This window comes from Grammomys surdaster, unplaced genomic scaffold (genome assembly GCF_004785775.1).
Source record: "Grammomys surdaster isolate TR1022 unplaced genomic scaffold, NIH_TR_1.0 125429, whole genome shotgun sequence".
In the NCBI taxonomy this organism is placed as follows: Eukaryota; Metazoa; Chordata; class Mammalia; order Rodentia; family Muridae; genus Grammomys; species Grammomys surdaster.
Genome location: NW_021620296.1, coordinates 1165495 through 1181991, shown reverse-complemented (window position 1 = coordinate 1181991; position 16497 = coordinate 1165495). Strand labels below are relative to the sequence as shown.

Genomic DNA, 16497 nt, shown 5'->3' with positions numbered 1-16497 from the left:
CTGACCCATAAATCTTCCAAAATTGTAATACAAGACCAAGGAAACAGATAAGGTTCGAGAACAGCTACCCCATGCCCTTTATAATATGGACACTAGGACCCAGGCGACCCTGTGTCTTAGGAAGCTGGGTGCAGAAGTGCAGACTTCCAGGCCATGATACCATACGACTCATCCCTGCAAACTCTCATTTCTGCAAACCCGCCTGCCACGGTGGGAATCTGGGGTCTGTCCTGTTCTCCCTCGCCGTGCGGCCGGGCAGGGTCCCCATCTCTTTCGTCCCCACAGGAAGCAGAACTGGGAATGTGGCCTGGCCCCATTTATAGACCGCCCCGCCAGCTGCGGAGGCGCCAAGGGACCAGAATAACTTGTCGCCTGGATGCTAGTCCACCCCCGCGAGGAGCTTAGAGCTCCGCCCAATCCTGGGCCTCCGAGGAAGTTTATTTTCTGCTTCCCCTGCATTCGTGCAGAGACACAAAGTGACCATCAGTTTGTTACTTAGTGAGCTCTGGGCCCACGCAGAGGCTATGGTGGGGACCCCCGATCAGGTTTGAGGACAGAGAATGCAGAGGGAGTCTGCGGCACCCCAGCCTGATTTGGGTTCATTCCCAAGGGATAAGGCCAGGGGAGGAACCCAGCCGCCTCCAGCACCAAGCAAGGGCTCTATGAGAACTGTGCTTGTGGTTCAGTAGGTGGCAAGACTCCATCGGAGCACTTGGAAGCCTGAGGCAGGAGGATTGGGAGTTCATCATTGCCCTGGATCACAGAGTGATCCATAGAAACAGCAGTAGGGGACAAGTGCTGGCATGCTGACCGAGACCTTTACTCACACACCACTTAGTGGTCTCTGAGTTCCAGGCTACGCAGTGAGTACAGTGCAGCTGTCTCGAAAAATGAAATGTGTGTGTTAAAGGCCTGGGAGAACGAGAGCACAGGGAGAAGAGACAGAGGGAAACTTCTCCTCAAACCTTCCTAACTTATACTCATTTATTTGTGTTGGAAAGGGGAGTGTCAGAGGATAACCTAGGGAGTCCGAGGGATGGAACTCACGTCATCAGACTTGGCGGCAAGCGCCTTGGCCTGCTGAACCATCTCAGTGGCCCAATAGTTTATTTTCTTTGTAAGTTTGACTTCCAAATTCTCCCACAGTGAACACATATTACTTTGTTTAACAAGAAACCTCTAAGGGTCACCTCTTAAAACATCTGGAAGGAAGAAGGAAATGTCCCAGTGTGTGACCCAAGATGGCCTTTTGTGCCTCCGGGGAATGAATAGCTGGAGTCATAATATTTACAGAGGAAGTCGCCTGCCACTCTTGCTCCTTGGAGGCCTTGGTCAAGTGCAGGGTTACAGGTCCACAGGGAGAGGGAGGAAGAGGGAGGGAGAGGGAGGGAACATGACACATGCCTGTCACCCCAGCCAAGCACTTGGAAGGTGGAAGCAAGAAAATCATTTTAGTGTCATCCTCTGTGGCAAACAAGTTTGACATCAGGACTTGAGAACATGAGACCTTGCAGGGCAGTGGTGGTGCGCACCTTTAATCCCAGCACTTGGGAGGCAGAGGCAGGTGGATTTCTGAGTTCAAGGCCAGCCTGGTCTACAGAGTGAGTTCCAGGACAGCCAGGGCTACACAGAGAAACCTTGTCTCAAAAAAACAAACAAACAAACAAAAAAGCAAAAAAAAAAAAAAAGTGAGACTTTGTCTCAAAAAGTCTTAAGCATGGTGCACAAAACAAACAGGGAATCAGTCATACCACCAGGGGGCACCAGGACCCAGTTCCCACTCTCCATAAGAGCTTTGAGGGACAAGTTATGACTCAGTTTCCCCACAAGTGAACGAGCAGGTTTATTTCTATTTTTGCAGTGATAGAAATGGAACTCAGGACTTTCCACAAGCTGAAGCTCTGTTACCAGAGCCACGCCCCATACCCCTCATTGGCTCCACCCCTTAGCCACACTCTGGCTCTTTTTATTTCTGGTCCGGCTGCCCAGTGTGGACCAGCTGTCTCCACCTCCTGAGTCTGGGGAACGCCTGTGGAGAACAGCGGTGCTTCGGCGCACGGTTTGGGAAGCCCAATCTTGTTGAAGTGGATTCTCACTGATTCTCCACCAGTTTCCTGAAGTGTATGAGCAGTTCATGGCAAGCCGGAGGCCTGCAGGGGTCACTGACCTCTCGCTAGCTAAGAAGAGTCTTGTGCAACCAATGGTGTCAGGAGACACCAGACCTCTGTGGGAGGCGGTCCCTGCCCGCATTTTACGAAAGGGATCCCCCCTGAGGGACTCAGTGAAGGCTTGCGGTTGGACTGGTGAAGGCAGGACATCAAGGGAGGACGATGGGGCTGGGGGTCACTATGCTCACATGGGAATCTGGGGTTCCATCTTCAGCACCAAAAAGAAACCAACTAAACTAGAACACAGAGTCCTGCTGTAGCCTGCGTGCAGACTGAAGCCTAGTCCATCTTCTGAGATGCATGAGGTGGCACTGCCCAGGCCCTGGTGCCATTCTAGCCAACCCTGCGGTCAGAATTAACCCCAGCCACAGGCTTTCAGGACCTCAAGCTTGGCTATGTGTAAATCTTGGCTGTATCTTTGACTGGCAGAAAGAGAAGGCATCAGCACCCATGACTTCATGGTCCGCGCCAGACTAGCCCAACTCTTGTTGGACAAAGCAGACGCTGGGCTCTGGGTTGGCCTTGGAGGACAGGAGTTAAGTGCTGGGTGGCTCTGAGGACTTCCTGTTCAGTGCTGTGTACTGCCCTTCCTCCTCTTCCTCTTCTTCGTCCTCCTTCTCCTCCTCCTCCTCTGTCTCCTCCAGGGTCAGCTTAAACTTGAACCTGTCCAGGCCAGTGCCGTGTGGAGGGCTGTAGGGAACCCGACTCTGATACCACTCTCTGTTGTCTTCCAAGGTATCCAGCAGCTCCTGAGCGTCAGGGTGTACTAGGTCAGCCCATGTTTCCCACAATGGGTGAGCGATGTAGTCAATGAATCCCACCTTAGAGTGAGCACAGAAGGGGCAAGTGAGTCCCAGTGAGATCTAGAATCAGCCTCGTCTCCCAGCCGGCTGCACGGTGTTCTCCACCTGCAATGCTCATTTGCCAACTCCTATTCATCCTTCAAAATCCTCTTGAAAAAACCCATCCTAGCACAACATGCCAGGAGACTGAGGCAGGCTGATCTCTAGCCAGTGAGTTCTAGGCCAGCCAGGGTGACAAAATGAGATGTCTTTAAAACAACAAATCAAAAATCTGCCCTAGCTGGATAGTGGTGCACACCTTTGATCCCTGCATTTGGGAGGCAGAGGCAGGAGGATCTCTAAGACAGAGGCCAGCCTGGTCTACAGAGGGAGTTCCAGGATAGCCAGGGCTGGCAGCACAGGAAAGCCCTGTCTCAAGAATGACTCTGAGGGGCTGGAGAGATGGCTCAGTTAAGAGCACTGACTGCTCCTCCAGATGTCCTGAGTTCAATTCCCAGCAACCACATGGTGGCTTACAACCATCTGTGATGGCATCTGACACCCTCTTCTGGGGTGTCTGAAGACAAGTGACAATGTACTCACATACATAAAATTTTTTTAAAAAGAATGACTCCACCCTTTAGTGGGGCACAGCTCCCTCTCCGCACCTGGGATTTCTCCACTGAGGCTGTGTGCTTGTCACACATGGGGCTGATGTCCAGGCCTGACTCACGCTCCCGGTCGCCCTGCTGGAAGAACTCGGCCATGATGCGCTCCGTCCACTGGCGGTAGAGGGGTAGCGGCTTGGCGGGGTTGCTAAGGTCGGCGCAGTGCACCAGGCTCTGGAGGACCTGTGGAGGGTGGGGGACTCAGAGGGCCCAGCCACATCCTCTCACCACATCCCAAAGCTGAGCACAGTGTGGTGGTGTGCACCCAAGGCAGGAGAATACTGACTACTCAAGCAGGCTAAGCTACCGAGTGAAAAGACTCTCTCAGGAAGCTAAAGCGGGAAACTGAGGCTCGGGGCAAACCTGGATGCGGTCGGAGTAGTTGTCCAAGAGCAGGACGCCAAGGCTAGTCACCTTCTTCGTCTCTACCATGGTCTTAAGGTCGGCCAGGAGGCTCATGTGCTTACACATGTCTGTGGCCAGCACCTGGGAGGACATGAAGTTAAGGACGCTGCACCTCTGAGACCTTCTGTGCCTTAGTAGCCCCACCTGTGAAAGCGAGGACGGAAACGCTGGGCGGCACAGTTGTCAACTGAAGCTGCCCGCCTGTGGGTACAGAAGTGGAGGTAAGGGGATGAATTCCAAAAAACGTAAATAGCAAAGGAATACCCAAAGGACACAGGTAAAAATCAGTAAACAATAGGCACCTAATAAGTGTTGAATTTATAAATGAAATATGCGACCCTGAACCCCGACAACCCACTGACTAGGAGAAAACCAAGCAGGTCAATGGAAACCCCGTGCCTGTTGCCATACAGCCTGTGTGGGAAGCCTAACCCACGTAGGGCATCACCGCCCCACGCCGTGACGTCACCATGTCTATGACCATCCTGCGCAGACTCAGTCTCTGTTTGGTGCTGAGATTCCGGAAGATGTCACAGTTTTCCCCCTGCAGGAGCTTGAAGCCTACCGCCAGGTGATGGTTCTCCAGCACCGATGAGTCATTGTACATCAGGGCCAGCTCCGAGTCTGTGGGGACAACCATGGTCTCGAGACCCAACTCCACCCAAAAACTATTGAGGAGGGAACATCACTGGCCAAATCCAATGTATCCACTGAAGCCCAAACGCTAATGCCTCTTCCAGCAGAAAGCCATCCAAGCCGCCGACACCCGTCTGAGTCTGCATGGTAGGACGGTTCAGGACACACTGGGGAGTTTCAGCTGTGGTCACCTCACTTACTGGTGTTGATGAGAAATTGGTTGGAGACACCCGGGTGGTCTACGTCGTGTATAGCGCACGCAAAGATAGCTGCCAAGACTTCAAGGTCCGTGAACACGGCCTGAGCAGAGCCTGGGCATCAGGGCCGAGGGTGACCGCTCTGCCCTGCCCACCCCATGTCCTTGGCTGGGCATGGTACCTCCAGGGCTGGGGCGCTCAGCAACACATGCGCAGACTGCACCACGTCGGCAGCATGCGTGCTGTTGTGGTACGCCACGTCGGAGTGGTAGTGCCCCTCTAGGGTCAGCAGGTACTTCTGCAGCGTGTCCGCTGGGATCTGGAACGTCTTGAGCAGGTCCCGTTCCTGGTGCGTCACAGACCTGACTCAGGGCCTTGGGTTTGGGGCTCCAGCTCAGCTCACCCCACTCCTCTGCCTCCAATGCCCCTTCCTCCAGGATGTCCTGGTGCTGCTGCAATCCTGAGTTCTTTCTGTCTTTGTCCCCTTTTCTACTCAACCCACCAGTTACAGTTCAGGGCCCCACTACTCCAATCTGGGTCTTTTCAAGACTGGAATAGAAGGACAGCAAAGGCGAGGGAAGCACCTGGAGGACGCTGAACATCACAGCTGTGAGGGGCAGGTTCCCACTCAGCTCAGCCACTTTGAACACGTCAAATCCCCATCTGTTGGCGTCTTCAAGCTCCTAAGGGCGACAGCGGTACTGCATCTGTCCCTTGAGCCTCGTGTACAGGTTGGGAAACTGAGTCCCGTGGCTCTGCAGAGACCCACCTTAGCCAGCTGCTCCTCCTGGTCTGTCTGGACCCCAAAGCGTGGGATGGCGGCTGTGGGAAGGCTGGTGTGGGGGGACCGACACAGCCCAGTGATCTGGGCCATGGGCCACGGGTTGTCTACCGTGGGCGGCTTAGGCAGCTCCACCTCAGCCTGCTGGTCTGCAGAGAGCAGGTGGCTCAGACTCCAACCCACTGAGCAGGTCTGACTCAGGACCCCAGGCCCAGCTATCTTGTTTATCACCGGTGTCTCCTCCTGTCATGAGGATCTGCAGGATTTGCTGTGTCTAGGGTCACATGTGTTCCCCTTGTCTTCACTGGCAAACTCCTACTTGTGCTTCAAAATCCTACCTGTTATGTCCTCTCCCCCAAAAGTGTCCCTGCCATCCCTCTCCTCCAGCCCTGGCCAACTGTGCTGGCTGAGACCTCGCTAGTCCTCCTCAGAGGGCTGCAATGGCGTCTGAGGGAGAAACCTCCTACGACCTCCCAAGGTTGTCAGGCCGCTCACCCAGGAACGTCTGCGAGATGAACTCTGACACCTGGTTCCCTGAGCGGCTGGTTTCCGACAGGTGGGTCAACTCGCGGTTGAGCATGCGCTTGAACTGCAGGGCCCGGGAGGAGGATGAGCAGGGAGGACGGTGAGTAGGGAGGACGGCAAACAGGGGTGCAGCGTCCTCACCTTGTTGGAAGCCATCTCGCCCACCGAGCGACGAGTCTGCAGTGTCTCCAGCTGCTCCAGGCACCAGTCCAGCTCCTCCAGCGTCTCCTGTGCCAGCTGCAGCCCAGAGTCCTCTGGGAGCCACGTGCATCAGGGCAGGGACCCCCGCTGGGAGCCTGTGCCCCCTCATCTCTGCACCTCAACCCCCAAAGCCTAGGACCACAGCTCCCAGCTCCACAACCTCCTGCGAGTGACTGTCACGCCAGACAGAGGCCCAGGACCCTCTCTGGTCTGTAATGTGTGTGTGTGGGGGGGGCTCTGTGTGCAAATGTAGGTTTGGGGGGTGGAGCCTGTTTGCGATGAGCCACAATCCAAGGGCAGGATGGGAGGACTTTCACAGCTGGCCTCGGGTTGGGGGTGGGGTGATACCTGCTGAGGCCTCCTGTTGGCTGCTGTGTGAAGGGGTCCCAAGAAGCACCTGCCTGTGGACAGGGACGTCAGAGGGGCCACCTCACCCCACGCCGTCAGACCCCGCCCTTCCTGAAGCTCTCCGTACCTGGTGACACTGCCCAGGGCAGCCACGTTGCCACGGACCGTCCTGAGACTGGCCAGGACCTGTGGCGAGAGCAGTGCTCAGCGACAGGAGGACGCACAGCTCCCTCTGTGCGTTCGGGTAGGAGGGCGGCGGGGGACACCCACCTGGGCGAAGGGCGTGACAATCATGTCTTCTCCAAGTCTGCAGGATAAGATCATCACTGAGGGCATCTGCCGGCTTCAGCGAGCCCTCCCCTCAAGACTCCTACCCAGGCCCTTCCAGCCTCTCCCACCAATCCCCTACGTTATCCATATCTAAAATGGGGAAACTGAGTCCCACAGACAGAAGGGGTCTTAGCAGAGTCAGGAAAGAAAGAATTGTTTTTCCCTTTTCATCACAACTACTACGGGGCTCAAGTAAAAGTATTTGTTGAGTTACTACTAATGGGCCTTAATGTTTCCGAATTAATATGCCACGCTGTCCCCAACCTGGCCTAAGGCCAAGCAAGCACAGACCACTGGTGTTTGCTACATGCTGAACATTCACAAAATAACACTCTGGGAAACTCCAACTTTCCTACTTCAACTCCAAAACCTCACTAATCGGAGGAAGGGGCCTCACAGGTCGCTGGCCGCCGAGGAGGTCCGGGACACAGCCTTGGGTAAAGACTCATGGTCGCTGTCCGAGCGGTACAGGAAAGACTCGCGCCGCTGGCCGTGATGGACAGGGGACTGGAAGGCACGGCTGACACTCGACCCGGACTGAGCGTCCAGGAGACCCCTGCCGCTCGGGAGCCCATTTTCCAGGTCACAGCTGGAGGCGGGAACAGAAAAACAACCTCAGGGAGGATCCTTCTGTTGGTGAATCCGTCCCATCCTCCCTAGACCCGCCCCCTTCCACCTCCATCACGCCTGCCCCGCGGGAACGAATGCCTTGGGCCAATCAGCCGCGCCCCAACCCCAAATCTCCGCCCCACCAAAGGCACCGCCCCTCTCTGTCGCCCACGCCCTCTTCTGCAAGGCTTCCAGGTTCCACTGCCTCTGACCCGGCAGGAGCGGGTCTACACTCCTCTCCTTGGGGTTAGAGCTCGGAAAGGTTCGGGGCTTGTAGAGCTGGGGTTCGCCTCCCACGTAAGGGCAAATGTGACTCAGTACTCGGGATCTGACGCCCTCTTCCGGCGACCGTGGTGCCAGGCACGTGGCGCCCACACGTTCAGACAAAACACCCACACGATGATAAATACATTTCTAGAAAGAGGCGTGTGGGGCAGGAACTGGGTGCAGGAGGACGGTGGCGACTTTGGGAAGCGCTGCCCGCTGGCCGGAGACGCGGTCACGTGATCATCTGGATCGTCTGCTGTACCCTAGAGGTCACTCCATCCTGGTCCTCACCAGTAGTGCCGGATAAGCTCGGCTCGATTCGGCTGTTTCCGGCAAGGACTGGGCGAGTTCGAATGGGTTCGAGCATCCTCGACCCAGTCCCACCTCACTCGGGTGAGCTCAGCTGCGCTCGTCCTCTTTGCCAGATTCCCTCGGGTTTTGGACACTTCATGATGTCACGTGGAGGGAGCGCCTTTACTGTCCCCAGGCCCAGGGGCTCCCTCGTGTCCCCGTGAGCGCCCCGAACTCTCCATCCCAAGGACTTCAGGTGGTGGTCCCTTTTCCTGTCCCACCTGGGAACGACTGGAAAACTTGAGGCAGGGGCAACTTCACGGTGCTAGGTTCTAACCCCGCCCTCGGGCGCACAGGGTTAAGGGCTGGCTGGCGATTTGTTGGGCCTAAAAGGCTGCTTTTCTTTCTGCTCTAAACTTAGCCGGGGTTGGCGGGTCAGGCAGCCGTTCCATGACGTGAAAGCACTCTGCGAGGTCCCTGTCCTGGCTGTGGGAACGGCGCGTGGGCCAGACGGGTAAACTGAGGCACCAAGCGGCAAAGAAACTTCATTTTCAACCTTCTGAGGACCTGCCCTCCTCCCTCAGGCTCACTTTTGGGTACCAGGTGGCACACTCCCTTCAGACCCTAGAGAGGGGCTGCTCTTGGCTGATGACTGTGGTCCTGATCCCACAGGACCCCGGGATCCCAAGCTCCCAAGGGTCACGCAGTCCCCTAGCTGTCACTAAATGCCGTGTGACCTGGCTGAGGGAACTCCCGTCTCGGAGTGCTACACTCAGCCCGCAAGCAGTTCCCACAAAATGACGGCACGAGGCTGGTCACCGTGCGCCCACAAGGCTCTGCCTCGACTGCAGGAGCGTACAGCCTATGAGGTCACAGCTCCTTAGCGCAGGTTAGGATTTGAACCTGGAAACTCCACCCCTGCTTCCGAAGCCCCCGCCTGACCCCGCAGCCCCGCGTGCCGACGAGGGGTGGGACATCGGAGGGAAGCTCCCCCACCCCGCTCCCGCGCGCCCGCCGTAGGCCAGCTGGGTCAGACCCAGATTGCAGGGCCGCACAGCTGCACAGGGACGGGGAGTACAATGGTCAGGCCCCCTCAGCGTGCGTCGAAGCGGTGAGTGGAGGGTGCAGGCGGGCAGAGACAGGACAGAAAGGAGGGAGAGGCGGGCGGACAGACGGACGCCTGACCCTAGCGTGGCTGTGGCTGCTCCTGCGTGTCACCCCGAATCCCTGTGTCTGACCCTGCTCCCCTCACCACAGCGGATGGGCCACCGTGAAGCGGCGCTGCAGGCGGATGCTCTGATTCACCAGCAGCTTCCTGAAGAGCACGGGGGAGCCGCGCAGGGGCTCCCGGAGGCAGCCAGGGGCCGCGGAGCCCTGCATGGCCGGGTTGAGCTGGGACTCGGGAAGCCGGACCTTTTTAGCTGCCCCGGGGCGGAGCGAGAGGACCAGGCTCCGCCCGTCGCTGTGCGTCTCCCACCCTGGGGGAAACTGCGGGGACACTGAGGCTCAGCATACCCGCGACTCTATTCTCTAACTTCTAGTTAATTCACTTTTTGTTTTTTAAGACCGGGCCTCAGGTAGCCCAAGTTGGCTTTGAACTCACTGTGTACCCGGGCTGACTGGGAACTCATGGTACTTCCGCTTCAGCCTCCCGACAGATAGGTGGAGAGGTAGGTAGCCACCAAGCACAGCCTTAGGGGTTGGTATGGGGGTCTGGGCTGGGAACCGCCTCAGAGCGAGATGCCGTGTGGTCGGGCACATCTGCCATTCCGTCTGGGGAGGCTGAGGTAGGAGAATTACCGCTAATTCAAGGACACCTCAGACTTCAGAGTGAGACTATCTCAGAGTCTTGTGGGAGATTGGAGAAGGATATCCCCTCATAGGGAGAGAGATCCCTGAGGTACCGGGACGCCGCAGCCCACAGTAACTCAGATTCATTCCAGGGTGAGGACGTCCCGAATGGCAAACCCCGTAGTTGTTTTCCCGTGGGGGAAACTGAGGCACTGCGCAATCACCGGGCTTCCTGGAGCGCTGCAGCACCGCTCCAGCCCCCAGGTCCCCGCGTGACCCCGTCGCTCTGACGTTCCCCAGGCCCCACGTCTGGACCATTTCAATGGTGAGGTTGTGTCTCCCACACAAACATCCGCCCGCGGAGCCTTCCGCCTGGGCTGCTCCAGATGTCACGGGATCTACACCAGGGGCTCTGCTGGAATGCTGGGGTACACAATCGCATTGGACAAGAGGGGAAACTGAGGCTTATGCAGGTCACAGACAAAGGAAAGACATGGACTATGCAGTGGCCAGGCTGAGGCCAGGTGACCGGGAGCTGAGGCTGTACAGAAAGGACAGACAGACAGACACACACACACACTCCAGCCCTTGCCCAAAACGTGATTCCCAGGATTCCCAACACCCTGGGGATGGCTATGGAGAAGGGTTTTGGTGGGGACCTAAGTGATGGGGGGTATAGCTGGAACTAAGTTACGTCCATTACTGAGTCAAGAACACTGAGGTTTGGGAGTCACACCTCTGCCCCCACCCCCGTGTTGGGGAGGCTCAGCCTGGCCAGGAAGCCCTGAACACCTGGTGGGAAAAACCTCACTGAGTCCAAAATGAAAATACCATCTGTGGCTGCTAGGCTGGAGCTAATTATAGCCATTCCCAGGGGGTGAGGGGAGCAGAGGCCACCAGCCAAGGTTCAAGAACTCTTAAACATCACTCCAGGCCTGAGAGGAGATCACTGTGCCCAGGTCCCCAAAGACAAACTGCGTCCCAGAGGGAATCAGATCCACCCTCAAAAATCATAGAAAACAGAAACGTGAAGACAACATGCTGACAGGAACAGAGAAGTCTGGCCACTTGCCTGAGGTCACACAGCTACGAATGGTGGAGTGAGTTCACAGGATCCCAGGGCAGTGAACACACTGTGTGGGCATTTTGCATTTACTACATTAACTAATTATTCACCCCTCTGCAGTGCGCCCAGCATTAACAACATTTTATCAATGGCTGTCCCACAACTGGTTCATTCACAAATTTGTATTTCATTAATGGCTCTACAGTTGTTTGCTATAGTAGCTTTTAATGTAGGGAAATGATCACAGCCTGGTGGACACTCAAAGCCTGGCCTCCGTGAGCTTCAAGGGTTGCAGTCTGCTAGGTGAGGGGCCACTAGAAGGGGGTGGTGCAGACAGCCCTATCCTGACCTACCCTACTTACTGTGTGACTTCAGGGAGAAACCAGAAGTCTCTGGTGCCCTCAAGACCCCACTGCCTTTCTTTCTTTCTTTTTGAGTTCTTTCCCCCAGGAGAGTACTTTTCTCCTCTGTTATCAGAAGGCCGGTGTTGAGAGCATTTGGTGCCACTTCTAGGAGTTTGGCATTTGTCTGTCTCTGGGCTCAAACAAGGAAGTAGGCTCAGATAAGAATATTAGAAACAGTGACCATGCCAGGCAGTGGTGGCGCACGCCTTTAATCCCAGCACTTGGGAGGCAGAGGCAGGGGATTTGTGAGTTCGAGGCCAGCCTGGTCTACAGAGTCAGTTCCAGGACAGCCAGGGCTACACAGAGAAACCCTGTCTCGAAAAACAAAAACAAAAAAAAAAAAAAAAGAAGAAGAAGAAGAAGGAGAGGAGAGAGAGAGAGAGAGAGAGAGAGAGAGAGAGAGAGAGAGAGAGAGAAACAGTGGCCATGGGGCTTTGCTGAGTTACTACCTTATGTGATCTCTTGCTTACCACTTTACTTAACTACGACCTTGTGTGGTCCTTTTGCTCACTACTCTGCTTTATTACTATCTTGTGTGATCTCCTTGGTTACGGCTTCGCTTCATTACTTTGTCTTTGAGCTAAGAAGTGACCACGGTTTTTGGATGTACCTAGAATGACATAAAAGTAGGCTGGACAGAATAAAGCTGCTTCAGCCTCAGGACGGGCTGGAGTCATGTTATAATTTTGTGTAACTTTTTCTTTTTCAATCCTCACTCCGTCGCTTGAGCCCCTGTTGACTGACTGAGCTGACTTGGTCAGATGGCGCCTCGACATCGGGCTCAAGTAAATGGGATACAGTGAAGGACACCATTGAGAGAGGATCGCTCGAAAAGGAAAAGGAAAACAAGCTTTGGGCCAATGGTGAATAAACTTTGTAAAAAGGAGACAAGGAGATGGTAGAATATAAATGAAGGATAAAGGGAAATAAAGCAGATTTGGAACAAACCTTGTAAAGAGGGAAACGGTAGACTGTCTTCGGTCTGTGTGTTTAGGGTTATGATAGAATGTACAGGAGCAAACATAACTCTCATAGGTGCTGTTAGTCTTTGGATCCCGATTCGAGATAGTTTACAAGAGAGAGAATGGGTTTCAGACAAGCAGTTGTCCCCTCTGTCTGGGACGCTTTGGAGAAAAGAAGGAACATGAACATTCCAGAGCTCTCCTCTACAGGAGGAGGTCGGGAAACATCCTGCCTCCTCTCTGGCTCCTGCTGGAGGAATGCTTAGTTCTGGGTCTGGGTCCCTTTGGTGGCACATTTAGTTCTCTTCCCTCTCTGTGTATTGTCTGTCCTTGGTGCACCAATCTGTCCATGTCAGCTTATATCTGTGTTTTTGTTTTGTTGTGTGATTGTCACTCTTTGTTACATGTTCAAAAGAAACTATGGCTAAAACTTTATCTGCTGATGTTCACCCCTTGATTTAGTTTTAACTGGGTTCGAACTCAATTTGCACAACAAAAACTGAGAAGTTGCCGGGCAATGGTGGCGCATGCCTTTAATCCCAGCACTTGGGAGGCAGAGGCAGGCGGATTTCTGAGTTCAAGGCCAGCCTGGTCTACAGAGTGAGTTCCAGGACAGCCAGGGCTACACAGAGAAACCCTGTCTCGAAAAACCCAAAAAAAAAAAAAAAAAAAAAAACTGAGAAGTTGCCCTGCACCTGTAGCTACCAGGCTAGCGCAGCAGGAGAGGCCCTGCCTGGAGCTGACTGTCTGCTTAAGCTGCTCTTAAAGGGGCCAGCAGCTTCTTGGCTTGGAGCTGATGGCTGTTGCTTCTACAAAATCTCTGTCTCTGATTGTGATTATTGGGTTCAGCAGGTAACAAGATGCTCCTCTCTTGAAATTACAGCTAGAAAAAGTAAGAAAATTTTGTTTAGTTTGTCTAAATAAGTAAATTTTGTGGCCACTTTATGTTTGTTTAAATGTACAAATATGTTTTGCATGTCTTGGTTATAGATTATTGGCTTATAAGTTATTCGGTATGATTAAAAATTAACACTGGTAACAAAAAGCTGGCTTAAAACTGGTAACTCAAGGGCTGAAGAATTGGCTCATCAGTTAAGAGCATTGACTGGGGCTGGAGAGATGGCTCAGTGGTTAAGAGCACTGACTGCTCTTCCAGAGGTCCTGAGTTCAAATCCCAGCAACCACATGGTGGCTCACAAACATCTGTAATGAGATCTGATGCCCTCTTCTGGTGTGTCTGAAGACAGCTACAGTGAATTCATATATAATAAATAAATAAATCTTAAAAAAAAAAAAAAGCAAAAACTGATAACTCAGGGTTGGAGTAATTCTAGTCAACAATACATGGTATGAGCCAATCCAGGGAAACAGGCCTTTAAAGATACCTCTAAATTGGGGTAATTCTTGTCTTAGAAACCAGACTTATAAGAGATAGGATTTAAAACAATGTTTGAGTTGTACAGTAATTTTTACTGTATTTCTTTAGAACCCCTTTTCTGATTTCCCCTCTGGAAACACCTTATCCCATCCACCCATCTCCCTCTTTCTATGGACAGTATTTCCCCACATACCCACCCACTCCTACCTTACCACTCTGGCACTCCCTTACACCGGGGCAATGAGCCTTCACAGACCAAGGTCCTCTCCTCCTGTTGATGCCCAACAAGACCGTCCTCTACTACATATGTGGCAGGAGCCATGGGTTGTTCCATGTGTACTCTTTGGTTGGTAGTTTAGTCCCTGGGAGCTCTGGGAGATCTGGTTGGTTGATATTGTTGTTCTTACTATGGAGTTGCAAACCCCTTCACTTCCTTCAGTCATTTCTCTAACTCCTCCATTGGGGACCCAGTGCTCATTCCAATGGTTGGCTGTGAGCACCCGCCTCTGTATTTGTCACGCTCTGGCAGAGCCTCTCAAGAGACAGCTATATCAGTCTCCTGTCAGCATGCACTTCTTGGCATCTGCAATAGTGTCTCGGTTTGGTGACTGCAGATGGGATGGAGCCCCAGGTAGGGCAGTCTCTGGATGGCCTTTCCTTCAGTCTCTATGCCACACCTTGTCTATTTCCTCCTGTAAGTATTTTGTCCCCCCTTCTAAGAAGGACCAAAGCATCTACACTTTGGTCTTCCTTCTTCTTGAGCTTCATATGGTCTGTGAATCGTATCTTGGGTATTCCAAGTTTTTGAGCTAGTATCCACTTATCAGTGAGTGCATACGTGTTTTGTGACTGGGTTACCTCACTCAGGTCCATCCATTTGCGTAAGAATTCATGAAGTCATGGGCTAAATAAAGGAAACATCATGTATGGCGTTTTCTTAAATGGAAACAAATGCTTCGAGTTCTGAATGACATTCTCATAATGACTGATCCTCAAACATTTGAGTCGTTACAGAATGACATACATGTAAGACATGGTACTTGGCGCCAGGATACAGGGCAGCTGAAGAGGGAAACTCTTTGGTTGACAAAGCCATGGTCAGACCCCTCAACAGACCAGGCAGGAAGCTGACCTCGGCAGGTGGCTCCTGCGGGCCTTGTAGGCCAGTGTGGGTGTGACTACAGGATCGTCACTTTCCCAAAAGTTACTGAGGACATTCCTGGCACCTGCTATGGAGCTCTCTGTAGGCACTAGAAGCAAAAGTAGCACCACTTAGAAGCCCTTTTCACAGATGCACACCAGAGGGAAAACAAGGAACCCCGCCCGCAAGGGTTGAACAGGAGGGACATTTGGCTGACAGATGAAGTGATATGACTGTGGGGCCCAATCCTAGCCCAAGGAGCACTGCTTATGAGCAAGGTCAAGAAGGCTAAAGCTATCCGGGCGGTGTGGTGCATGCCTTTAATCCCAGCACTTGGGAGGCAGAGGCAGGCGGATTTCTGAGTTCGAGGCCAGCCTGGTCTACAGAGTGAGTTCCAGGACAGCCAGGACTATACAGAGAAACCGTCTTGAAAAAACAAAAACCCAAAAGTCTAAACCTTTCTAAAGGTGGCTTGGCAGCGCCTGTGCTTTGGTGGATGGAGTACCCCTTTTTGAAGTGTTGAAGCAGGGCATGGGTCTAAAAACACCTTGCCATATGTTGGTAAATAATTCAACCCAACCCAATGTCCTTCAGCAGGCTTTCCCCCCAACTGCAGGAACAAAGCCAGGCAGAAGAACAGGAATCCACCCAATACCTGGACATATATGGCCCTGCAGAGGCCAGAGACCTTATGTATAGAAGAACTGTGAAGAGGGAGAAGCCGTAGCACGGGTGCGGCACTAAGGCCTGTGCTTAAGGCTGATGAGACATACAAAAGGAACAACCCACATGCAAATCTGGCATGTCAGGAATCAAGCCAGCTATAGAGGAAGACAGGCTGCTACCTCAGACCTGGCCACGGTTTTAGGTGCAGGTTTTAGACAACTCAGAAGATCAGTGTATAAAAGAAAAACTTCCACCTAGAACAGGACTGAGGATAACGGCTTGATTTTCTGTTGACTGCTACCAAAAAGAGCAATCACGTCTCACTACTGTAGGGTGGCACCACGGACGGAGGAGAGGAGACGTTAGGGTTCCGAGGTGTCTCCGAGGCAGAAGCTTTAGTGATAGGCATTTCCTGAAAGGAAAGGCTTAGGGTAGACTCCACTTTGTCTTGAAGAGTTTCTGTTTCTGTGTCTCCTCCATCCCACAGTGAGGGTAGTTTGGGTTCTTTTTCAACCAAACCAATTTAGATGCCCAACAGCAGCAGACTGCTGACACAAGGACAAGAAAGACCCTGACATCCTTCTGTTAACAGGCCCCATCTCTTCTGCCTTCCCCACAACTTTACAGATCTGTTTCACAGACAGAGAGGAGGGACCAGAACGTCCTCACATTTATAGCTTGTGTTTTCCCCCACATTGTATATCTTGGCAGTTTAGAAGACAGTCCTCTGCATAGCTCTTCCAGTGACAACAGGCCTATGAGCAGCCAACCCCACACACATGACAAACCCTCTCCGACTCCAACTCCTTCAGGTTAAAGGAAACACTAACATTCAATATTCTATCTCTGTCTGATATAGTTACAGGCAGAGCGGGATCCTC

General features: G+C 53.2%; 1 protein-coding gene and 1 long non-coding RNA gene across 2 annotated transcripts; both read right to left on the bottom strand.

The window, feature by feature from the left end:
• Positions 1-1824: 1824 nt before the first annotated feature.
• Pde4c (phosphodiesterase 4C) lies at positions 1825-6377 on the bottom strand. The gene is made up of 9 exons (XM_028786057.1): positions 6133-6377; positions 5626-5786; positions 5441-5539; positions 5038-5202; positions 4860-4959; positions 4493-4647; positions 3982-4104; positions 3619-3801; positions 1825-2989 (listed from the first exon to the last, which is right to left on the bottom strand). The coding sequence occupies exons 1-9, from the start codon at positions 6215-6217 to the stop codon at positions 2705-2707; spliced, it is 1356 nt and encodes a 451-aa protein (XP_028641890.1). The 5' UTR covers positions 6218-6377; the 3' UTR covers positions 1825-2704.
• A 96-nt stretch (positions 6378-6473) lies between these two features.
• Positions 6474-7592, bottom strand: LOC114637790. The gene is made up of 4 exons (XR_003713794.1): positions 7439-7592; positions 6982-7018; positions 6839-6897; positions 6474-6764 (listed from the first exon to the last, which is right to left on the bottom strand). It is a non-coding gene; the product is annotated as an uncharacterized LOC114637790 (long non-coding RNA).
• Between the last annotated feature and the right edge of the window lie 8905 nt (positions 7593-16497).